This window comes from Parambassis ranga, chromosome 10 (genome assembly GCF_900634625.1).
Source record: "Parambassis ranga chromosome 10, fParRan2.1, whole genome shotgun sequence".
Lineage (NCBI taxonomy): Eukaryota > Metazoa > Chordata > Actinopteri > Ambassidae > Parambassis > Parambassis ranga.
The window spans coordinates 13,884,790-13,908,276 of record NC_041031.1 but is presented as its reverse complement, the minus strand read 5'-3'; the positions used below and the strand labels follow the sequence as shown (position 1 = coordinate 13,908,276).

The window sequence follows — 23,487 nt, the reverse complement described above, 5'->3', positions numbered from 1 at the left end:
GTTCACATACATCCATCTGTAATCGTCAGCCAGATTACTAGATAACTACAAAAACAATCTATGAGACGATTGGTGCAATATAAATATTTTAACATATTTCTACGTTTTTCAAGTGTGACTATTTGGGTCAGTTGCTGAGAATCTTACTTTTTAACGATCTTTGTTGCGGAGTGAAAGGGGCGGAGTCACGCAGCGGCATAATCAAGATGGCCACCTTCAGTGAAAGGTAAGACAAAGCAGTTCCGCTGTTTCATCGTTAATATATCATTGCTTTGATTTATACTTTGAACGCAGGAAGGGCACATATTGTCGCTGTGGAAATACACTTAATAAACATGAACGCAAACCTACTGTTTAAGAGCCGCGACGGGAACATTTTACAGGAAAAGTCGAGATCACCCCCAATTGAATTAAGAGGCTTGACAAGCTGCCTGTATCGCTGTTAGCAAGGTTAGCACCGTATCTTCATTCAGAGGGGTGATTAAAAACAATACACTTGTCAGGCAACCGGACAGTGGTCCGCCTATGAAATATCGATGCTCTATTGTTGCCAAGTAAATATTTCGTGTTTATTTCCTGATCTGTTCAAACCGGATTTCCAGCGCACACTAGCTAGCTCATGTTAGCGGATCTGTTAGCTAATACGGTCTCCTGGCATAAGCCCAAGCACTTCACGTCACCTGAATTTGACAGAAGCGCAAATGCTGAACGTGAGTCTTTACGTACAGGCTTGTTGTGTTAATGTGACGAATGGGTGTCTGTCGCTTCTGTTTTAAATGTGTCTGCACACTGTGTAGCTGCAGCATAACCGGGAAACGGGAAATGGTTGTAGCTCCATTTTCTGTCGATGCCTTTTATTTGAGGACACATTTTACCACCACAGAGAGATCAAAGTTCGTGTGTGTGTGCGTTTGCTTGCGCCATGTAGTGGTCCACTTGGTTTGTGAATTGCTCAACTAAATGCATAAATTAAAGCTGGTTCTAGTCTGGACCGTTTTAAGTTGTAGTTTTCTTTTCAGGATGGCGCCTGTCTTGATTCTCTGGCTGGCTGTGTGCCTCAGTGGCACCTGGGCTGTGGATAAGGGCAACTTCAAGACTTGTGACCAGAGTGCCTTTTGCAAGTGGGTACAAGATATATAGGAAATGATATCTTTACTTTGCTTAACTGAGCGGGGAAAAGCATGAAGTTACAGATTTATAACTGGAGTCCAACCTTGGTTTTAAATTTTAAACAGGCGTCAGCGTGCGTTGAAGCCTGGTGAGTCCCCTTATCGAGCCCTGCTGGAGACCATGGAGCTGACCAACACTAGACTCACTCTGCAGCTCATCAATGACAACAACAAGGTAGGACTCACAGGAAGACTGTGTTGTATTTATTGTTCTTTGAAATAGAATTTCCCTATGGGGATTAATAAAATTAATCTTAATTGAGATTCTCAGGTTTCTACTGCTGTAAGGCATTTTTGTATAATTTAGCATTGAAGATGGTGGTGAATGTAGGCCATCTTTACATAAGTTGTCTAAAAAGTGGGAAAAAAATCGCTCATATGTGACCAGAGGAGGATGCGTATTGTGTAAGGCACCATTGCTATTGTTTTTTTTTCTATGTGGGTTTGGGTTTTATTTTCTCCCCTTTTGTGTAACTGTACAAATACTGTAACTTCATCCAAAAACACTGGTGGCTCTAGCTGGTGGCTGGCTGATGACTACATGAATCTCAGCTGAGGTGACTTCCCTTTTTTCTGCCATAATTTCCGCTCTTCATCTAGATCTGATTTTTTTTTTTTTTTTTTGCCTAAGCAACAGCTCTGGAGTGACATGTTTAATGTCACCCACCAGATATTTTTACTGGCAAATGAGGTGCTCTGGCAACTTTGATGGAGGGTAACCAGTGTTCATTTGCATGCTGTCCACATTAAAATGTTTGGAAACTGTTTCAATTTAAACCTCCCACAATAAAGTTATTAGAAAATTACCACTGCCTCTATTTAATACTTTGGCATCTGAAATGACAAATACGTCCAACAAAATTTTAAGCCCATTTAAAAAAAAAAAAAGATCTGTTCTGCCTTGTTATCAAATGCCTTACATGGCCAGCTGCTGTTTAATCTTGAAGAATCTGGCCCCTGGTTTAAACCCATTTCTTGACTCTGCTTCAATGTTCATGTAAAAATAAGGTACCTCCTTTGCTCTTCTTGTATTTCTGCACCTTCCCTCTCACCCCTCTCACTCTATGTATGGCTCTCAGGTGCGTCTGCTGCTCGAGCTCTACCGTCTCCAGGGCAACATAACCAGAGTGAAGATTAATGAGCTGAAGCCACTAAAACCTCGCTATGAGGTCCCAGACGTGCTTGTCAGGGAGCCGCCTACTGAGCCGTGAGTGTCCTGTGAGAGTTTTCTGACTGTGTGGTGTGGTGTGGGTGGTTTGATATTACAACTTGAGAGGAACATCAAAAGAATCTGTGGAGTAACAAAAAATAGAAGAATGCAGAAGACACTTTCAAATGTTAAAACAGAAATTGAGTGATCATGGCTCAATTAATGTAATGGTTTCTCATTTGAAAGTCAAAAACTGTCAAAGTATTGTTAAGAAACAATGTGTCACATACGACAAAGATGATAAAGGCTATACTCACTGTTCTTTCTGTCTAAATCAAATTCTCTCTCTTTCTTTCCCCTCTCTGCCTCAGCCTGTCTCTCTTGTCTCAGGATGAGAACGGGGTGGTACTTGCCCTGGGGGCGGAGTCTCAGAGGGTCATTGTTAGTGCCCGACCATTCCGCCTGGACATCATGGAGGGTCGTGACGTGCTGATGTCGCTGAACTCGCGTGGCCTGCTGGCCTTTGAGCACCTGAGGATGCGCAAGGACACGTGAGACACCACGCATGCACACACATTTCCAAATACCAGCCCTCTCTTTTTTAATCCACATCCTCACTCAGTGGAGGATTTCTATTTTTGTTTCCATGATATGGTTTGTTTTTGAGTATTGTCTCTGACTCGTTGTTCTGTCCTTCTCCCTATCATCCTAGTTTCTCCTATAAAGTAACTAGCACAGTGGCTAGCGTGTGGGATAATATCAAGAGGGTATTCTCTAGGTAAACACCCTTAAGATTTGTCAGTGTGTATTCTGTTCCTTGTGCTAATGCTGCCTATAGTGACATAAAATGTAGGGACTCCCATCACACCAAGTACTGTATTTGTATAAATTAGTGTGACTGAGAGAGAGGGTGTGGTTAAGTATGTGCATGGTGATGTTGATTTGATCTAGTATTAAAGGTGGAGCAAATCATTCCTTATTTGAACTTAGGACCTCCCTCACATTCATGGACATGCAAAGCCAAAGAAACATAGCTAACAGCCAGTGATGCTAACAACTCACAGCTAACTTTGCATCAACAGCATTCCCCAGTTGAAAGAAAAGCAAATGTTTAGCATCCTGTCATACCGAAACGGAGCAACCTACTCATCATTAAGTCTTCCAGCTGTCGCAGGTCTCCCTGAAGTTCACACGGCTCAAACCTTTTTCAATTTATATCAGTCCAGATTTACTCTCCACCTTAACTTTCTGCTCCTCCTCCTTTACAGCATCCTTCTGAACTACCTCCATTATCTTCCTAAAAAACCCGCTACTCCTCTTCCACCAAATTTCTGCTCCCGTTCTTTCTCCTCCATCACAACCTCTGCCATATCTTCTAATGCAATATTATCCACCCCTGCATCCACCTCTTCCACAACAACCTCCCTATGCTCTCCTCACTCACCTCCACCCACACAGTTGCCTCTCTCTTCCACCACTTCCAACATACAGGTAGCAGACCGTTGATGGTGGTGATATTTGGTGAATTGGGCCAGAAAGGTTTACTCCACCTTTTAAGGGATGATTCAGGCCTGGATGGTTCATATCAGACTGATTGATTCATGTTTTCATCGTAAGAATAAAGTATGAGCTTAATAATCAGAAAACTTTGTAAGATCATACCACAAGGTCACCTGTAGGCCCAGCAATATTGTTTTGTTGTTGTCAGATTAACAAAATGATGCACCTGTAGTGTCACTCTAGCAGCTCCTCTGATAAACTGATCTAACATTGCTACTGCATGACTGACTGGGTTTCTTGACCCGTTCCGTTGAATGAAAGTATTTTCATAATTTGAGTTTGCAGACTGTAGCGTTGTGCTTCTGTGTTTTTACCCATGTAGCTTGTGTTCCAGTAGTATGGGCATTCCTGTCCTGCTCCAAAGCCCAACAGCAGCTTCTCTCTTTGTGGTTATACCTTATACCTTTGATGGTTTGCTTTATCCCTGTGTACTATCTGCTTTAAGTGACATCTTAACTGTAGCCCCCCTTTGCCTGCATGAGCACCACTGCAGGTTATGCACTTCTACAGCTGTGTGTAGTTGCCAAAATTCTGTGACAGGTCAAGGCTTGTGTGAAGGTTTTTTTTAGTGTTACACCATGGCCTGGATTACACCTTATAATATTGTCAGATCCATTGGGTATGATAGTTGTTTCTGTAGTAATCCATGTGGGTGTTACATGGAGCAGCCTCTGGAGCTCATTTCCCATAATGCTTAGCTTATAATAGCCACAAGGCAGGGAGTTGCTCAGTCCCCCTTGTCATTAAAGTAAAAGTCATTCAAGACTGAGTAGAATGCTGGTAAGTTGTTTTGAGTCAGAACAATCACCAACCTCCCTGTTTGTATGTCATTCCTTTATCATAGTTTAAATATTTCCCCATTTAATATCATTGGTCATTAGATAGACTTTATCAAAGTAACACATCATTTCTTTACCTCCTCCTACTGTGCCATGGAGCAGTCAGGCAGACCCAGAGGCTGAGAAGAAAGATGAGGCTGATTCGGCAAACCAGGCCGAGGTACCGCACACTAAATGCTCTCTGTATTTAAACACAGTTTTCACACCTGGCCATAGCTCCATTTGTTATGACTCTTCTCTTACTTTGCATGTCAGACAACAAAAGAAGAGGAAGAGAAAGCAGAAGACGGGATGTGGGAGGAAACATTTAAATCTCACTCAGACAGCAAGCCTAATGGTAAGCAATACTTTGAAGTCTGCATTGTATTATATGCATTTATGAACATGTTAAGGCTGTTCCATACTCCGCGAGACAAAGAGCGGAGAACGCGCTCCACGGGTGGTAAGAGATAAAAAAAGGGTCTTTTCCGCACTGAGGTACCATACTCCGCGAGACGCGTGTGTGCAGAACTCCTCATACGGCCCGCCCACTAAACTATAAGGAAACACTTTACTGAGTTTTTTAACACACCACAAGGACTTGTGCCATGGCAAGAGGGCATTATACAGAGAGGGTGCCTGCAACAGCGTGAGATGTCCGGCGATGAGCTGTGAAAATGCGACATTAAAAGTAACAACAGCAAAGATTCAGTGTTTGTGCCTTTATGACCACATTTGCACATCTACTGTGTTCCAATGTGCCTGCGATACTTCAAACTGTCCGGTGTTGAGCTGTGAAGATGCGACATTAAAAGTAACAATAGCAAAGATATACAGACATTGTTAACGAGCCTATTATGCCCGGGTATGTAGGAGTATATAGAATGGTAACAGTCACATCTGGTATGTGTGAATGGCTGTCGGGAGTTATTGGTGACAAATCACCCTGACTTGCCTTTCTTTCTTTCTTTTATTGCTCATCATGCAAAACCGGTATGGTCTTATCTAAATCTGTTGAATCAGTGCTGTTTATACACCTACCTATATACCTGGAGAGGCTCTTGCGCTTCTCCACTTTCATCACGCCTACAATAAATTCCGACCAATCACAGCATGGTTGCCGCACAGCCTTGAAAGACAAAGTTCGGCCCGGACCCTGTGCACAGGAGTGCGGATCAGCGGGCGGTCAGAGACAAAAAATGACGTCATTTTGTGGGCGTAACGTCTGCACGGGGGAAAAATGTCTTTGTCTCGCGGAGTATGGATCCAGCTTTAGTGAGGATGTGTTTAGATGGTTGGTAAATGAAATCACCTTCTTTAAGTCCTTTAACTGTTTGTTGTCCACGTTTCCCTTCAGGTCCATCTGCTGTCAGTTTAGACTTTTCATTGCCGGGGGTGGAGCATGTCTACGGTATTCCAGAACATGCAGACACCCTGAGACTCAAAACAACAGAGTGAGTGGCAACCACAGGTCACATTAACACGTTAAATATATTCATACGAAAGAGGAACACTCCTCTGCATTACTGGCACACATCTTATGCCCTTGTGTGTTTGTATGTTCCAGTAATGGAGATCCATATCGGCTCTATAACCTGGACGTGTTCCAGTACGAGCTGTATAACCCTATGGCCTTGTATGGGGCTGTCCCCGTAATGTTGGCCCACAATGCCAAGCGGACTACAGGCATCTTCTGGCTCAATGCTGCAGAAACCTGGGTGGATATAAGCTCCAACACAGCTGGAAAGGTATGTTTCTTTTCACTAGCCAGTCTATTCCAGCCTTGACCACGAGTGAAGTGCCACAAAAATCACACTGTTTTGATTTTTTTTCTCTCTTTTCAGACTGTTTTTGGAAAAATGCTGGATTATGTTCAGGGCTCCAGTGAGACACCACAGACAGATGTTCGTTGGATCTCTGAAAGCGGCATCATCGACGTCTTCATTATGCTGGGACCAACTCCCAAAGACGTCTTCTCTCAGTATGCTTCTTTGACCGGTAGGAAGATGGATGGCCGGGTTCTGTTACAAACGTTTTCACAACTGGCAGATAATAGCAAATATTTAAGTGTTAAAGTGGTCATACTTTCATTCATCATTGTTATTCTTCCTCAGGCACCCAGTCTTTCCCTCCTTTGGCCTCCCTTGGTTACCACCAGTGCCGCTGGAACTACAATGACCAAGAAGACGTGCAGGCAGTAGATGCCGGATTCGACGAGCATGACATTCCTTATGACTTCATCTGGCTGGATATTGAGCACACAGATGGGAAGCGCTACTTTACCTGGGATCCACACAAGTTTGCAACACCAAAGGAAATGCTGCAGGGTATCATGGACAAGAAACGCAAGGTACAGATTAAAAGCAGTTCAGCATCAGTGTACTAGCACTCAGATTGATACTTTTTCCTGCCAGATGTTCGTCAGTGTATATTCTGCTGATTTTTTTCTGTAGATGGTGGCCATTGTGGACCCTCATATCAAAGTAGACAGCAACTACAAGATCCACAATGAAATCCGTTCTCGAGGTTTCTACATCAAGAATAAAGATGGTGGAGACTACGAGGGTTGGTGCTGGCCTGGTAAGTACATCATTAGAAAATGTGTAATAAAAAACAACTTGATCAACTGGCTCTTCACTGAGAAACATTTGTTGAATGCTAGGTAGTGCTGGTTATCCGGACTTCACCCGTGCAGACATGAGGGCCTGGTGGGCCAGCATGTTCTCCTACGATCAGTATGAGGTGAGCCTAGAGGAAACAGAGGCTTTTTCTGGTGCATTTTTAGTGTTCTGCAATGTTTTATTTAAAATGTTATTTTTTCCATAATGTGAGTAAACTTATATCCATTTATCTATTCACTCACCAGGGCTCCATGGAGAACCTGTATACATGGAATGACATGAATGAGCCATCCGTGTTCAATGGGCCAGAGGTCACCATGCATAAGGATGCAGTGCATGGAGCCTGGGAGCATCGTGACGTACACAACCTATATGGGTTCTATGTGGTGAGTACACACATCTGAGCTTGGCTAAATGGACCTTTCTTGGGTTTTATCTGTCATGTCTGTAGTTGTTGTCTTTAACAAACAGTCACTGTTATTCACTGTGGGTGAGTGTAGTTAGTTTGAAAGGGAAGTGATAGTACCACACTTCAATTCGATTTAAAAAAAAAAAAAAAGAAAGAAAGAAATTGATCAAAAGCTCTCTTCTGATTGGGGTGTGGAGGATGGAGTGAGATTTCAAGTGCATCAGTGTCCTTCTGCTGTAAGTGCCTCTGCCATGATCATATAATTTGGAATGATGTGTTGTACATAATGGCCTGAATCACAGCCTATTTATTTCGGGGCTTCAGAGCATCTTGCTCGAATGCAAGACAAGTATGGAGATGAACAGCAGAGCCGTTTCATTGTGCCTCTAAGTCGACAGTAGAGTTATTAATACTGGGGCAGTTGACCCCTGCAAAAGAGAGAGCCACCATGGTGGAAACAACATGGATTTAACAACTGACAAAGGTAATTGTTTTCTAAACATTGCTGTCTTTATGATCACAGCAAATGGCCACAACTGAAGGTTTGATCCAGAGGTCAGGAGGAGTTGAGCGACCATTTGTCCTGACCAGGGCCTTCTTCGCTGGGTCACAGCGATACGGTGAGATCTTTTTCTTCCTTTACCTCCCAGACCTCCTGATACTCTGCTAATGTAGACTGTCCCCTTTCATACATGACTTGTCACCACTTGGAAGAGGTGCATGTTGGAGCACAGCTCTCTGTGCAATGTCCGGTTGCACTGACGTGACTTGAATGTTTGAAGTTTGTTTTTGTGTTTCCAGGTGCGGTGTGGACAGGAGATAATGCTGCTGAGTGGGACCATCTAAAGATTTCTATCCCCATGTGTCTGAGTCTGGGCCTGGTTGGCATCTCTTTCTGTGGTGGTGAGTTTGAACAACTTTAGTTTAGTAGTGATGTAGTGGTGTGACTGTGTTTATTACCTTAATTCATTTCCTGTCAACCTAAAAGTGAGTTGCATATAAGTTGTTATTAACAGTAAAGGAGTTTTTTGCAATAAAACAGATGTCCCTGAATTGGTCATGTTATCATAGCAATGTGTATTTAACATTTCATTTGCAATACAGTTCAGACCGTGATACTGATGTTCTGTATTAAATGTAAAAAGGGACGATCTCAGAAGGGTTTGTTGTGTTGTTCCCTTCACAAAGCTCTTACATCTAAACCCCTCTGTCTCATAGCTGATGTTGGTGGCTTCTTCAAGTCTCCAAGCACTGAGCTGCTTGTGCGTTGGTACCAGACTGGAGCTTATCAACCATTCTTTAGGGCCCACGCCCACCTTGATACTCCTCGTCGTGAGCCTTGGCTCTTTGGTCCTGAAAACACAGCGCTGATCCGTGAAGCTGTGCGCCAGCGCTACACATTCCTGCCATACTGGTACCAGCAGTTTTACCACACATACCGCTCTGGAGAGCCTGTCATGAGGTGAGAACAGGGCAGGAAGCATTTTTATGTTCTTAACCTGCAGTTGTAAGGTTAAAACTTTTGACTTTACTATGTGTTGTATACAAAATATGAAGGCAGATACTGGCTTCCTGTTGCTGTTTATAACATTTACAAACCATCAGTGGAAAAAGCTGAGAATACCCCTGTTTTGATACCATGTAAAATTACATGTGTAGTGCATTGTGGTGTTGATTTGAATTGACTGCAGAGTTTAATAATATGCTTCGATGCAAATTACAATATTATGAATTGTGTGTCTGTTGCAGACCGCTGTGGGTGGAGTATCCTCAGGATCCTGCAACTTTTGCTCTGGATGATGAGTTCTTGATTGGTGAGAAACAAAGCACCAAAGTTTAAATGTTTGTGTTTGACTGATGTCTTGATTATTCTGGTTAGAGATGTCCAGGTGTGATTTGTTTTTAATGTTATATATAAAGTTTCTAGTCCACAGCTATGTTATAGCACTGTCCTTTTTCTGGTTTGCAGCTGATAGTGAGAACATTAAAAAAACATTGTATAGTATCTACTTAGCAACAACTAACAAACTGGAGCAGGCTGTTGAGTGTAGTGAGACTTGAATTGACCGGTTGAGCACAGAAGTTGTAGTCAGCGTTAGCTTGTGTCTGCTGCCACCAGGTGACCAAACATATCAGTGTAGGTTTAACTGATACAAGACGACAATCTTAAATGAACGTTAGTAGAGACAAACAATTTTAGAAAATAATTATCAGTTCCCCGGAAGTTAACTTGAAATCTGCTGCAGGACAAGACTTGTTGGTGCACCCAGTTACAGAGGAGGGAGCCAGGGGAGTCACGGCCTACCTGCCTGGTAAAGATGAGGTAAGAGGAAGGCTTTAAATGCATGATACAGTTATCTACTGTCTATGTCTTCAAGTGATCTCATCTTAAGCCGTCTGTCTGTGTGTGTTCTCAGGTCTGGTATGATGTCCACACCTTCCAGAAGCACAACGGGGCCCAGAACCTTTACATCCCAGTCACCATGAGTTCTGTAAGACTCACAGATTTTACATTTATCATCATTATTCAAAGTCCTCCCCATAATTCCTGTAATGTGATTTTAATTTGGAGCCTTGCATTTTGCCACCAGATCCCCGTTTTCCAGCGGGGTGGCTCCATCATTCCCAGGAAGCTTCGAGTTCGCAGGTCCTCCACCTGTATGGAACATGACCCCTATACTCTATATGTAGCTCTTAATCCCAAGGTAATTGAATTGTGCATTTTCTGCTGTTAGCTCCACATACAACTGTGATCTGGTGCTAGTAAACAAGTGTCATACTTTGTCTATAATGTATTATTACAGAGAACTGCAGAGGGTGAGCTCTACATAGATGATGGCCACACCTTCAACTATGAAAAGAAGGAGTTCATCCACAGGAAGTTGTCCTTCATCAACAACAGCCTCACCTCCATGTAAGTGACGAATATTATCTCAGTTACCTGCCTCGAAAAAGAAACAGCAACAGAGCTACTTTGTATTTCTGTATTGTTGTACCTTAAACTTTAAATCCATGTTTCTGCCTCGTCCACAGTAACCTCGCTCCCGATGCCCAGTTTACTACTCGCTCCTGGATTGAACGTGTTGTCATACTAGGAGCCAGTAAACCCAGCAAGGTTACCCTTAAGACTGCTGGTGAGTGCCTGATATCTGTAATCATGGTACTAGAGGTGGCTAAAGACTGAGAGCAAAATTAAATTCATTAAATAAATATTTTAGTTTCTCTACTCATGGCCATAATAGCTCATTCTAGAAAGGAGCAGTACTCAATCTGAAGCAACAAGGGGGATTTCTAATATTTAACAGCTCTAAAAGAGTAAACCTTTTTGATGAGATTCACTGATGTGTTTTTTTCTCTCTTTTGCAGATGGACAGGAGAGTTTAATAGAGTTTGATTTTGATGCCTCTATGTCTGTTTTGACGCTCCGCAAGCCCAGCATGAACGTAGGGGACGACTGGACCGTGGTGCTTCAGTAACCACGGAAACAGTAGAGGATGAGAAATTCATTGAAATGTACTGAACCAGTGGAAATGGAGAGATACAAGGTGTCAATCCCCAAAACTAATTACAGCAGGACAACAGGATAGACGACATAAATGAATAATGATAACGCACTGCACATTCACACAGACATACATATGCCCATGTATACCTGTTTGTCAACCTGAGCCACTTAACTTCTCTGCCATTTCCGTCTTGTGTTCAGTCACACTGTCATGCCTAACAAAAACGGTGTCAGGGTTACTGATAGGTAGATAGATAATTGTTGGTAATAACTGAGTGGTTTAGCTCATGACTTTTTTTTTTACTGTCCACTTGATTTTTCCATTTGCCATTTAAAATGAAGGTTCACATTCAAAGCACTTACCCCACCTGCTGCTGATCCTCTATGATGTGATTCAGAAAGTCCATTCCATCCCTGTTTTTAAGCCATGCACTAAGATCAACTCAGAGATTGACCTTCTTTACTTATGCCACACTTGATATTTAGGGAGGGCTCGCCAACATTTTCTTTCCAGATGACAAAAACAAGATACAGAAATCTGTCCTCAGTGATGAATTTTTGTGCATGGAAGTGATTCATAATAATTGCTTTAAACATTGACTGAGTCATTGACTGCTGCAAAGAGAGGGGGATTTTCAGCTGTTGTTTTGAAATGGGAATCACTTCAGGGGATGGAACCACTGGAGTTTGTTAGGCATCCTGTTGATAGGCTTTGTTTGTTTTATCAGGTTATTTTCCAACATTGTTTATTAGATTATTTTTAATGCACTTGAGGAAAAGGACTTAAAAGTTTAGATTTTTCATTTGTAACTAGGTATTCGGCGGTCCAGGATTTCATCTGTTATTTGGACCTTAATGAGCGGGTCAATTCTAATTTAATTTCCACAAAAATCTGGCAGAAATGTATGCAGAGCACCCCCTCGAGATTACTAATTGTCCCCTGGAGACCAGTTTATGTCAAGTCTAGGCAAATCATCTGAGGTTTTTAGGGGTTTTTGTTCTCGTAATTTGTCTCCTTGATTGTTTTTATGATCATAAATGTACATGTTGCTGCATTTTTGTTTGTCGTGGTTTGAACTGGTGGAAATGGAAGTGAAGAATCAGACTTCAGCTGTCAATCAAATTTGTCAGATGTACTCTAAAAAATGAGACCAAGTGAAAATAAAGTTGACCAAATGTTTAAAAAGATTTTTTTGAGTGAATTGAGATGATTCTAAACTATAGCTATGATATAATATTTAAAGTAAAAGTCGTGTTTTGAAGGTTTTCCATGGAAGTACTTTAAATAATGTACTATACCGGTCATTTTAATGTTTTCTTTGTAATATAACGACAAAGTATAGTTTATATAGCCACTGTCGTTGTAAATAATGAAAAATGTCATCTGTATTCTCATTGTACTGTCGCGCCTAAATGACGTCAGCGAGACGTTTTCCATCATGGCGGCGGAGGGCTGTGAGGAGATGTGCGGCAACGGGGACCTCGATGAGTCTTCGGGTACTTTAAGTAACGTTAATACATTTCCACATTATAGCTGGATGCAGTTTTACAGATGTTGCTCCGCTTTAATTTTATCTGCAAATGTTCTAAATGCATCTTTCTATTGGTGATTCTTCTTGGAAAGCATGACAAGCTAAGCTAAGCTAATGTGATTTTAAGTACATACCTCATATTATATCAACTTTACAGTGTTTGGTGGTGCGGGCTGCTGCTAATGTTTACTTTTCGTTGTAAATTAGTTGCTTAATGTTTGCAATTACCCAGTGGAGCTGGAGACCGCGCATCTAATCGATACAGTGAGCTGTTTATGAATGAAACATCTCTGCAGAAGCAGGCAGAGTTTGTCAACAATGAAAGCTCAAATCTTAATCTTTCTTAAATTTCTTAAATTTGATGTAGTTTTAGGATATTTTATCACGAATTAATCGTCAGCTGCAGGCAGTATTTACTGTACTTTCATTTTCAGCTGCTGACTGCAAAGTTTTAGATTGTTTACATAGGTACACAGTATATGATTGTTTACTAACAGGGTCAAACTTGCATTACTGTGCACTAATGTAGGGTTGTGTCAATGTATTACTTTCCATGTGAATTATGTTCGATACATTGCTGTAAAAGCTTCCCTGACAAACGCCTGCAGTGGATAGACATTTTAATAACTTTCTACCCTACACAGAAAAACATGAAGAGACAAAAATAAGTGACTGTGGGATGGTTGAGAAAGCATGCAGTGACAGATCAAAAACAGCTGGCTGAGTTTAAGCAATTAATATCCTTGGTAGGTAGGTTTTATTTGAGACAAATAAATAATTGTGTTTTTTTCCATACAAAAGGTGGTTTCAGCTCACAATATATTAAGGTATAATAGGAACTGATGATTAATGAGTTACCTCTTCTCTTTTTAGCAGTGGAAGCTACTAAGGTTCCTTCGCCACCTCCAGCTGAGGCGTCTGAGGCATCAGAAGAGAACGGCAGTACCAGCATGGCCACTGAGCATCCTGTAGGCCCTGACCCCGCTTCCTTTTCCATAGCCCCAGGTACAGAGGATGAGGAGGGGGAACTGCCCGCAGATTTTGAGCGTCTTTGGAAAGCTGCTCATGACAATCCTCAAGACTTCACCAGCTGGACCGATCTGCTGCAGTACTGCGAGCAGGAGGTGTGTGTTTGTTGGAGAGCAAATATATTTTCAACAAAACATGTTTGGTTAGTATGTCTAATGTAACATTTTGGTGTTTTCTTCTTCTCTGGTCAGAGTCACTTCTCAGCTTCACGCAGATCGCTGGAAGCATTCCTCGCACGCTATCCGCTCTGCTACGGCTACTGGAAGAAATTTGCTGACCTGGAGCGCCGTGCTGGGTACAACAACAAAGCGGAGGAGGTAAAGCAGAACACAGCCTGTCTTCCCCTCATCATTATCAATAGTTACAAGTGTTCCTGATTTTGGTATGGTGTTAGGTTTGTATTCGGGGCCTCCAGGCAATTCCTCTGAGTGTAGATCTGTGGATTCACTACATTAATCTGCTGCTGGGAACACTTGACATGAACCTGCCTGAGTCACCTGAACGGATTCGCAGGTAAACAGTGGCTCAAATCCAGGGCTAAGTTTATGATTGTTTGCTTTATCAGCTTTATTGGTGTAATGTGTGCTGAAGATGATGTTAACTAGCTTTCAGTGTTTTATTCATCCTGTCATTTAGTAGAGATCAGAACATTTGATGTTTTATTTTGTTATCTTATCCTCAGCGTGTTTGAGGATGCAGTTGCTGCAGCAGGTCTGGACTTCCACTCAGACAGGTTGTGGGATTTGTATGTTGAGTGGGAAAAGGAGCAGGGCAACATGAAGAATGCAGCAGCTGTCCTGGACAGAGTCCTTAAAGTCCCCACACAGCTCTACAACACCCACTACACCAAGTAAGACAATCTGTCTAGTTCATTTAGAACTGATAGAACTCCTCTTTCTTTCTCCAGTTCTAATTCCATATTTTCATTTTCTGTCCCTCTTGTTTAACATTAGGCTTAAAGAACACCTGAACAGCTACCCTCCTAAAGATGTGCTTTCCCTTGAGGAGTACGAGGAGCTGAGGGAATTATGCTGTCAGAGCCAGAAGGCAGAGCGTGCTGAACAGGCCCAGGAGCAGCAGGAGGATCGGCCGCCAGGCGAGGAAGAGCCTGACACACCCAAGGACACAGACTCAGTGAGAAACATCCACTGTTTGTAAACTCTACTGAGATGGTCAAACAGATTATTGTATATTAATACATTTTCTGCGTACATGTCAGGAGGAACTGATACAGAAGATTAGGGAACATTTGCTGGTTCTCAGAGAGAAAGTGTACCAGGACAACGAGGCAGAAGTCCGACAGAGATGGTCATTTGAAGATGCTGTGAGTTTCTCTTATCTGCTACTTTTCCTACAATTCCTATTCAGGCACCTTCTTTCAATAAGGTCGTGATCAAGACACACTCCTGATTTTCTCTTTTGTTTTCTCATTACAGATCAAGCGACCGTATTTTCACGTCAAGCCACTTGACCGCCTTCAGCTCCGAGCATGGCACTCCTACCTGGACTGGGAGATAGCTCAGCTGAGCAGGGACACCAAAGAGCAGTCCACTGAAGGTGACTACACTTGTGATGAAGATGTGGTGGATGGTCTCTGTATTTCATTAATTTGCTAAAGCAGCTGCAGTTCTGACACCACTGTCTCCTCTTAGATCCAAGCCAGACCACCACAGAGGAGTCAGAGGTCACTCCGCAGCATCAGGAAACATCAGAAGAGGCATCAGCTGCCTCTGATGACCACAGAGTTCGCATTCTCTTTGAGCGCTGCCTGATCGCCTGTGCACTGTATGAGGAGTTCTGGACAAGGGTAGGATAAACTATTTGGAGCAAGAATATTCTCCTGTAGTGTATCTGTGTTTGTAACCTGTGCTTGTGTGTGTTGTGTAGTACATTCTGTACCTTGAGCCTCAGAGTGTGGATGAGGCCCGGGCGGTATATAGACGAGCCTGTGAGATCCACCTGGCTTACAAACCCAACATTCACATGCAGTGGGCTGCCTTCGAGGAGAGGCACGGTATGATAAAACACACAATACATAGTACAATATAAATACATTTAAAAAAATTCACAACCTTACGAATAGTTTATAAATTGAAACCTTCTCCATCAGGTAACCTAACTGATGCTCGGCAAGTATTGGAGGCACTGGAGAAAACCTTACCGGGTCTGGCAGTTGTCCGTCTCCGCAGGGCCGCTTTGGAGAGGCGGGCTGGCCAGCTGGAGCAATCAGAAGCCCTGTTGACAGAGGCAGTGGCTGAATCCAAAGAAAAACCCGTGTTACATGCATTCTATTCCATCAAACTGGCTCGTCTCCTGCTGAAACTAGGCAGGGACCCCAGCAGAGCGCGCAGAGTTCTACAGGAGGCACTGGAAATCAGTCCGGTCAGACAATAAATAACATCTACAAGAACACCCACACTGTTTTTCAGCCAGTTATTCTCAATAATACATACCTCTACATTTATATCCTCCTCTTTAGGATAATGATAAACTGCACATGAACCTGTTGGAGCTTGAGGTGTCAGGGGATCCCTGGGCCTCAGCTGAGGCAGTGAGGGAGTGTGTGACGCGAGCACTTGCAGCTCCTCTTGCCCCGCACACAAAGATCCTCTTGTCACAGAGAGGTCTGCAGTTCGCAGAGGACTACAGCAGCTCCATCCAGAGGTCAGCAGAGGTCTTCTGAATGGCAAGTTAGCCATATAAGTCCTGATGGCACCTTACAAAACATTTCATCATCTGAGTTTTATTTTTGTCTGTCTGTACTCTTCAGTGTGCTGTCTGTCTATGAGGAGCACCAAAAGCTGCTGAAGGAGCTGGGGGGAACAAAAAGAGGAGCAGAGAACGGGTGAGAAGGGGGAGCAACTAGTCAAATACAAGCACTGTGAAAATTAAACTGAAGGAAGTCAAGTTGTGTTTTAGCGCACTTGATATTTCACTTCATTGGAGCTCCATCACTTTTTGAAAGGAAACTTAAAATTACATCATCTGGCTTTTTAAGGGACGAGGATCCAGAGAAGCTGAGCAAAACTGACGATGGCTCTGCTGTCGTGTCTGCACAAGCCCCACCTACCATGCCACACGTCCCCATCACCACACCTCCTCCTCCTATGATGGGCACTGACATGAGCGCACAGGCTGGTTATGGAGGATACAGCAGCTGGTACCAGGTAGGCTTCAGATTTTAATAAGTTCGGATCAAGGTGAAGGGTTTGAGCTTCGTTGAGTTCAATATGGTCCATTGATCCGATTCCTGATGGTTGTGATTCTTTCTCAGCAACCACAGTATGGCAGCTATGGCTATCAGAACACCTGGAACTACAACCAGGGCTACTATCCACCCAGCTAAAGACAGCAGCACCGACTGTGGCACCTAAAGACCACAGGAGACAGTTGGACACAGCTGAACAACAAACTGAAGCCCCAAGTCCTGCAGGTCCACCTGCTAAAATATACCCCAGCACCCCTCTTCTCTCCGTCCTTCCTCTGAGTTACCTCAGTGTCCTGGATTTGTGAAAATGAGGATCAGTGAGGGTCAAGTTCATTTAAACACGCATCTTTTCAGTGTTGATTCTGAGGGGCAGGTGGAAAGAAGAGGAGAGAAGAAAATGGCGCCTCTGCGCTCGAATCAGAACTATTTTTGTATTCGTTGACAAGCTGACCCGTTTGCTTGTGTTTTAAAGTCATCCAGTTTATCCAAGGTGATGTATGATTGACATTTTTTACCATTCCACAGAGTAGGCCGTGTGGTTTTTTTCTAATGTATATAAAGGTGTTTTATAGTGTGGTCACAACAGTTGTTTTGTGTGATGTGTCTGTTGGTGCTTCCATAGTGAGTGTGAAAATCAGTCACACTCAAACAAATGTCAAAGAGGGAATGAAGTGTGTTCTGCTCGTTTTTGGATTTTAGTTTACAGGCCAGAGGAAGAATCACATTTGTACAAAATAAATGTTGAAGGGCAAGCACTCAAAAATGTTTTATGTTCTTTTTAGGCCAGCTGGCAGCATGGCTCTCAGTGTGAATCTGTTGCTCCACTACTACTGTAGCGCCCCCTTTGGAGTTAGCTTTTGTATTGCACCATCCTCTGGTCAGGCATATTATCTGGGTTTACTCTCTGCAGCCGCAGCTGTGTTACTTCATATTTAATGCTAATCATATCATGATAAACTAAGATTATCTTTAGTATACGTCAACATCAGCTGATGCGTCAGCAGTCAGTGTGTTGCATTCAGCTCAACAGTGCTGTGCATAAAGGGACACTTCACCCCAAAATATGCTTATACAAAAAGACACCATAAAATCAGTTTTTGGTGTGAGTTGCAGAGTTTTAAGACATCAGGCGTATATTTCTGTCATCTCTTTAACATATTTGTTTTTCATTTTGAAATTCTTTAATAATCCCATCAGGGAAATTGCTTAAGGCTGCACAGCAAGGCGGGTAAAGTGCCTTGCCCAAGGACACGTAACAATGACTAGGGTGGGTTGGGATCGAACCACCAACCTTTCAGTTATTGGACAACCCTGCTCTACCACTGAGCTAAAGCACCAAACAAAAAAATCAGTCATCTCATTTTTCCAAGTCAGCTTTATTGTAAGTAGATTTTTGGTGACTATGTAGACATAACTGTCAGTGTATTTGAACTTATAAAAAAAACTGGCAAAGGTCACAGGATCAGGAAGATCGTGGGGATTGAAAATAAGGCCCTTTCAGAACCACTCGAGTAGGTCTTGTATATGTAAGGATCAGGTTAAAAATGTTGTTCTGTGTGTTTTTTTTTTCTTTTAATTACTTTAAATGAGTGATGCTCCTTGAAGCAGTATCATTCAGAAGCCAGCTATGCACCAACCAGGGAAATCAGCACAGAAGAGCAAGAGGATGCTTCAGTGGAAAAACTGTTTCCTCACATCTTCATTGTAAGAGTAATTACATGTCTGTATGCAGCCTCACGCTACATCTCTGCTACAGTTCAGTTAGCTGGCATATTGAGTGATACTAGAAGACTGCAGCTCAGTTGTGGATCAGTCTCTCTCTGGTGTTGATGTGGTGAGGTAGGCTCACAGAGCAGATCATCTTGTTCTTACTTTTTGGTAACGACCAGCACAGCTGAAGGCACCAAACCTGAACAGAGACAAGAAAACAACAAAAAGTCTTTCATTTGTGATACATGATTTAACGGTCATTTTTATCTTGTACTTTTTCTTACATTAGTTATATATTCCACATTTCTATGTGAGGAATTCAAGCTAAATCATAAGCTACATAGCAACATGTTGTGTTCTGAGCTCACCCAGCTCCTTAAGAGGCTTCTCCATGTCCAGTTCAGTGTAGACGTGACGGGGGTAGGGAGAGAGCAGAGTGAAATCCTGACCTTCGGGTGTGTTGCCGTTCATCTGCACATATACACGCACTGCCGCCAGTGGCTCCTGGGCCTTAAAGACAGCTGTGATAGTTGATCCATCCAGCATACGGACCTGTGAGAAGGGGAGAGTAGGCAATGGATAAGAGCAAAGACAGAGGTGAGGAAAAAAAGATTATAATTGTCACTTTTGTTGTTTAACTTTTGGACACAAGTAAACAGCTCTATGTACAAGTGTCTGTAATAACTGCTCAGGCCCTTTCTTCTTCTGCAGAATGACAGTAGGCACTAACACAATCTGAAAACGAGTGGGAACCTTGATGAGACAGAAACTGAAACACAGACTCGATTCGTTCATGTATTCAATTGCTACATGTCAAACAAGAAAAGGCCTGCACCTGTATCCTGGACTCATCATACTCCTTTTTAGTGGGAGGAGGACCCTGACTGGTTGGTGATGAAGGACTGGTCTGGGCAGGCTGGGATGATGCAGTGGTGCTTGTGGGTGCCCCAAACTAAACAGGAACACAAAAATGCACAGCAATCATTTAATTTGTTATTAGTCTTAACAGAAAAGGTGACATAAAGAACAACCATAGACTGAGGTACCTTTTGCGCTCTCTCCTCTCTGTCTCGTGCTATCTTATCTTTAACCCTTTGCCTGGCAAGAATAAAGAGAGACACCACAAGATCAATCAGACTCGGCATGAAATCTGAACAAGCCTTGTGGTGTATTTCACAGAAGCAAGACAGAGAAATATGCATAAGGGTCTTACCGAGCTAGTTTGTCTTCCATCTTCTCTTTCCTCCGCTGATCAGCCAATTTTTTCATTTCGTCATCCTGCATTTTTTGGCGGATCTGCTGCAGTTCCTGACCCTGCTTCCTCCGCTGCTTCTCCCGCTCTACCTCTTCTGCTCGCTCGCGCTCTCTTCTCTCTGCCTGTTTCACCCGCATCAGCTCCTCTAGCCTTTAAAAAAACATACAGCAACACAGACATCAGATTTACTTACTTTTTATTGACACACAGCCCCCCCCCCCCCCCCACACACACACACACACACACTATAGGATCACAAACACAACACAAACTACTGACCTTTTAACTTGCTCACGTTTCTCTTCTTCTGTCATTGGCCGCCTTACACCATGCTCATCTGTAATCTCTGAGGCCCAAAAACACACCAGGCAGTGAACAAGTATAATAAATTCAAATCAAAGACAAAGTCACATGCTGACAGGGTCATCTAACAAACCTTAAAACCTCAGCATGGACATGTTTACTGTGAGTGTTTGGAGTTTATATGTTTATGAGTGTGAATACATGCAATCAAAAAGTTAAATGAAGAATTAGATCGTCGCTAGCATTAAGTAATGTTTAATTTTTGCTCCTGATACACTCCGCCACAGTATTTTACAGTACACATATTTATATTGTCTTGCTTACACTGATGTCTGGCATTCTTCTGTTACTCTGTAATGACCCTTCTTGTGTTCGAAATGCACAACATACCCGAATTTTCATCGATGTCTGCTAGTGTAAGCTCTCCTGTAAGCTCTCCTGTAAGCTCTCCTGTGCTGGACGGGCTTTGTGCTTCTCCACCCAGGACATTCCCCACAGGCGGCACATATGGCTCATCAATGTCTGGGTCATTCTCGTGTTCCATTAGCCTGGGAAAAGCACATGGGAGAGGGAACATGATGAAATGATTAATCCGCTGATTACCAGAATTAGATAGTACAAACTGACAATGAACCCCCCCCCTGGAGTTGTTATCATGACTGTATCAGACTCACCAGTCCATGGCTTGTTCTATTCCCTGGTTCCCAGTGTTGGCCACTGCTTTCTCCCTGAGTCACAGAACACAAAGATCACCTTTAATATTAGACAGCTTTTTACTTTCATTTCTGTGATACTACTCCAGGAGTTATATGGATTCACTTACGCCCTGTTCCTGTCAAAGCCCATCTCCAGCAGGCTCTCTAATGTTGTTAGCTCTGCCATTTTCACCTGAAACAACAAGACTGCGTTAATATTTAGACACACGTTTCATTTATTGCTAAATCACAGTTACGGACCTAACTTAACTAACATACACAAAGTTAATGCTGTCCTAGCTCAGTCCTAACCAACGAGGTTACACTGTCATGTTATACAAAATACAACACCGTGCGACAAATATTGTTATCTCCTGGTCTAGCAGTTTGACAAAATTACGTTTAATCCCCATTTGCTAATTATACAATATGATATCATTATACTGGGAGCTAAAATTAGCATTAATGTGGCTAACGTTCACGTTCCGAAAGCGAGCTAGGAAGCCTCCATGCTAGCACGATTAAAAACAAACAGGATCGCGAAGAACCTATAAATCACTTCATCTATAAATGAATGTTTATATGCTACATATAAAGGCACACAGAAATGCCCTTTTATTTGTTATACAGATAATATCAGCTAATATACTCATGAACATAGCGTCAGTTAGCTACTCACACATCAGACAACGCCACTTCAAAATACGGCAGCCCACTCAGATCAAATGGAACGAGGCGAAAATGGCGTTTTTTTTTCTTTGCGCATTTTGGGGCTGTACAAACAGACGGCTAATCATTCCCTCTCAATAAGGTTCACCGTTCCCTCTGTTCACATGCAAGATTTCATCCAGGTTGAGAGCAGGGTCAACCTGAGCTCACCTGTCTGCAAGTCAATCATTATTACCCTTTATAAAATTAATATAATGTTCTTACACTGTCCATGAAATGATTAATAAAACACTATTAGCAATATTATAACTATAAATGTTCTCAGTAAAAAAACATAATAATATTAATAATAACAAAAAGTGTGTGTGTGTGTGTGTGTGTGTGTGTGTGTGTGTGTGTGTGTGTGTGTTTAGTTATTTAACCAGATGATTAAAAAGAACCTAGTGATTTAGTAATTTAGTTCTTTTTTTTGGTTAAACGAGTAAATCCAAGCCACAAGGCTGCCAAAAACAGTTGGCTTTAAACAAACTTTCCACTGTTTTCTCCATTTAGTAATCATGTAATCATACTTGAAGAGGGCTAAGTGTGAGGGGGCTGGTCTGAGGTGCTTTCAGGCCAGATGGTGCCATCTTATTGGCTGCTGTTCTTGCATCTATGATTTTATCCCATCCTTATTATAGTCTGTGGGTGTTCAAACAAATTGCTGACTTTTATGTGGAGGTTGGGTCTGTTACATATTTACTGTGAGTGTAATGATTAATCCCCCCCCCTTCCCCCCCACGAGGTCTTAAGCAGCCATCATTCACAAGTCTACCATTACTGAGGGACAGACCTCTGTGCCTGCATGCTCACTCCTCTGTCTGTTTCTCCTGTTTGTCATTTAATTGTTTGACTTTTCCTCCCTTTGAGTTTCTCTAGTCTGTTTGTTATTGTTTGCCCTCATGAGTGAACATACTGACCATTTTCAGTATTTATTTGGTGAGTATTAACCTTTCATAAATATATAAATGAAGATGATTATTTGGGTAAATTGTATACCTATATCCGTGTTTATTTGTGTACATTTTGTTTAATGACCAAAACATATATCAAATATTATGGATTTGCATTTGCACGAGATTATCCAGTAATGTGCTTTGTATTTTGTATTGATTAAATTTTAATTATTCACAAATTTTGCAAGAACTTTAAGCAACTCGTGGAAGAGAATTGATGTTCCTTGAGTGATCAATCACAGGTCATCCTTTAAGCAATTTTAGCTTAAAAACGGAAGCAATATTGGGAAAATGTTCTTCTTCCTGATGGAATTAATGGTTGCCAGGCAACAGTCTGGAACAGAACTCTCTAACAGGTTGCTGGGCATGTTTGGTTTGAACATTTGTTAATAGACATAAAATATCTATCAAAACACAAAACAAATGTCATCATTTTTCTTTTTTAAGTATAAATTTGAAGGTGTGTCCCGGTACTAAACTAATGCGGCATCACAGAAATATTGTTTGGAAATAGACTAGATTGTCTTCTCTGTTTTTTATTATATATTATAACAAGAGTTTGATTGCCTAGCAACGGCAATCAAACTAACAAGTGTTAACCGAGATTCATCAGAAGGCACTAGAACTCATTTTCCATGGAATTATCTGGTCAAAGTCGAGTGAGACAATAGGGGTGAAGGTTTCTTTAGCCTACACTTAAATTGCTTTATGGCTCTGTTTTCTTACAGGAGGGCAGGGTTAAGGGTCAAAGATCATCTTGGATATGATTCTGGGAAACTGGGGAGGGACGAGTTGTGCAAAAGGAAACGATGCATGCTCTTTACCACCTAAGTTCAAAGCTCTATTGCAGCCTAAATGT

The 23,487-nt window shown here is 42.2% G+C and overlaps 3 protein-coding genes across 10 annotated transcripts; 2 read left to right on the top strand and 1 right to left on the bottom strand.

The window, feature by feature from the left end:
• The first annotated feature begins 7 nt into the window (after positions 1-7).
• On the top strand, positions 8-12,420 carry ganabb (glucosidase II alpha subunit b). 2 transcript variants are annotated; one of them, XM_028416023.1, is made up of 25 exons: positions 8-226; positions 1,020-1,121; positions 1,236-1,344; positions 2,249-2,376; positions 2,691-2,870; positions 3,032-3,097; positions 4,821-4,878; positions 4,974-5,055; positions 6,055-6,151; positions 6,265-6,445; positions 6,542-6,695; positions 6,812-7,047; positions 7,151-7,277; positions 7,360-7,439; positions 7,564-7,704; positions 8,251-8,347; positions 8,529-8,630; positions 8,946-9,189; positions 9,477-9,541; positions 9,974-10,050; positions 10,145-10,219; positions 10,319-10,432; positions 10,532-10,641; positions 10,761-10,861; positions 11,094-12,420. In XM_028416023.1, exons 1-25 carry the CDS (start codon positions 207-209, stop codon positions 11,201-11,203), a joined length of 2,856 nt encoding a protein of 951 aa, XP_028271824.1. In that variant the 5' UTR covers positions 8-206; the 3' UTR covers positions 11,204-12,420. The 2 variants fall into 2 exon arrangements, with proteins under 2 accessions (XP_028271824.1, XP_028271826.1); XM_028416025.1 differs by lacking the exon at positions 3,032-3,097 and having other exon boundaries at positions 10-226.
• A 236-nt stretch (positions 12,421-12,656) lies between these two features.
• On the top strand, positions 12,657-17,758 carry LOC114442475 (pre-mRNA-processing factor 39). 6 transcript variants are annotated; one of them, XM_028416052.1, is made up of 16 exons: positions 12,674-12,729; positions 13,409-13,510; positions 13,638-13,888; positions 13,985-14,110; positions 14,188-14,306; positions 14,476-14,643; positions 14,747-14,927; positions 15,013-15,117; positions 15,230-15,350; positions 15,446-15,600; positions 15,681-15,807; positions 15,904-16,175; positions 16,273-16,457; positions 16,564-16,638; positions 16,792-16,960; positions 17,068-17,758. In XM_028416052.1, the coding sequence occupies exons 3-16, from the start codon at positions 13,715-13,717 to the stop codon at positions 17,137-17,139; spliced, it is 2,049 nt and encodes a 682-aa protein (XP_028271853.1). In that variant the 5' UTR covers positions 12,674-12,729; positions 13,409-13,510; positions 13,638-13,714; the 3' UTR covers positions 17,140-17,758. The 6 variants fall into 6 exon arrangements, with proteins under 6 accessions (XP_028271849.1, XP_028271850.1, XP_028271853.1 ...); XM_028416051.1 differs by having other exon boundaries at positions 13,409-13,514; XM_028416053.1 differs by having other exon boundaries at positions 12,712-12,738; positions 13,409-13,514.
• A 768-nt stretch (positions 17,759-18,526) lies between these two features.
• On the bottom strand, positions 18,527-21,731 carry ubxn1 (UBX domain protein 1). 2 transcript variants are annotated; one of them, XM_028416067.1, is made up of 10 exons: positions 21,644-21,731; positions 21,093-21,157; positions 20,944-20,997; positions 20,660-20,817; positions 20,246-20,312; positions 19,925-20,116; positions 19,758-19,809; positions 19,547-19,663; positions 19,080-19,263; positions 18,527-18,910 (listed from the first exon to the last, which is right to left on the bottom strand). In XM_028416067.1, exons 2-10 carry the CDS (start codon positions 21,149-21,151, stop codon positions 18,870-18,872), a joined length of 924 nt encoding a protein of 307 aa, XP_028271868.1. In that variant the 5' UTR covers positions 21,152-21,157; positions 21,644-21,731; the 3' UTR covers positions 18,527-18,869. The 2 variants fall into 2 exon arrangements, with proteins under 2 accessions (XP_028271868.1, XP_028271869.1); XM_028416068.1 differs by lacking the exon at positions 21,644-21,731 and adding an exon at positions 21,244-21,361.
• Between the last annotated feature and the right edge of the window lie 1,756 nt (positions 21,732-23,487).

Excerpts from the sequence above, each read along its gene's own strand:
- ganabb (XM_028416023.1), top strand. The coding sequence starts at position 207 with ATGGCCACCTTCAGTGAAAG. Across the intron at positions 9,542-9,973 it reads GGATGATGAGTTCTTGATTG|GACAAGACTTGTTGGTGCAC; the intron begins GTGAGAAACAAA and ends AATCTGCTGCAG. Across the intron at positions 10,220-10,318 it reads TCCCAGTCACCATGAGTTCT|ATCCCCGTTTTCCAGCGGGG; the intron begins GTAAGACTCACA and ends TTTTGCCACCAG.
- LOC114442475 (XM_028416048.1), top strand. The coding sequence starts at position 12,672 with ATGGCGGCGGAGGGCTGTGAGGAGATGTGCGGCAACGGGGACCTCGAT. Across the intron at positions 13,889-13,984 it reads TGCAGTACTGCGAGCAGGAG|AGTCACTTCTCAGCTTCACG; the intron begins GTGTGTGTTTGT and ends TTCTCTGGTCAG. Across the intron at positions 15,808-15,903 it reads TGCCTTCGAGGAGAGGCACG|GTAACCTAACTGATGCTCGG; the intron begins GTATGATAAAAC and ends CTTCTCCATCAG.
- ubxn1 (XM_028416067.1), bottom strand. The coding sequence starts at position 21,151 with ATGGCAGAGCTAACAACATTAGAGAGCCTGCTGGAGATGGGCTTTGAC. Across the intron at positions 20,818-20,943 it reads ATAGAACAAGCCATGGACTG|GCTAATGGAACACGAGAATG; the intron begins GTGAGTCTGATA and ends TGCTTTTCCCAG. Across the intron at positions 20,117-20,245 it reads AAACGTGAGCAAGTTAAAAG|GCTAGAGGAGCTGATGCGGG; the intron begins GTCAGTAGTTTG and ends GTTTTTTTAAAG.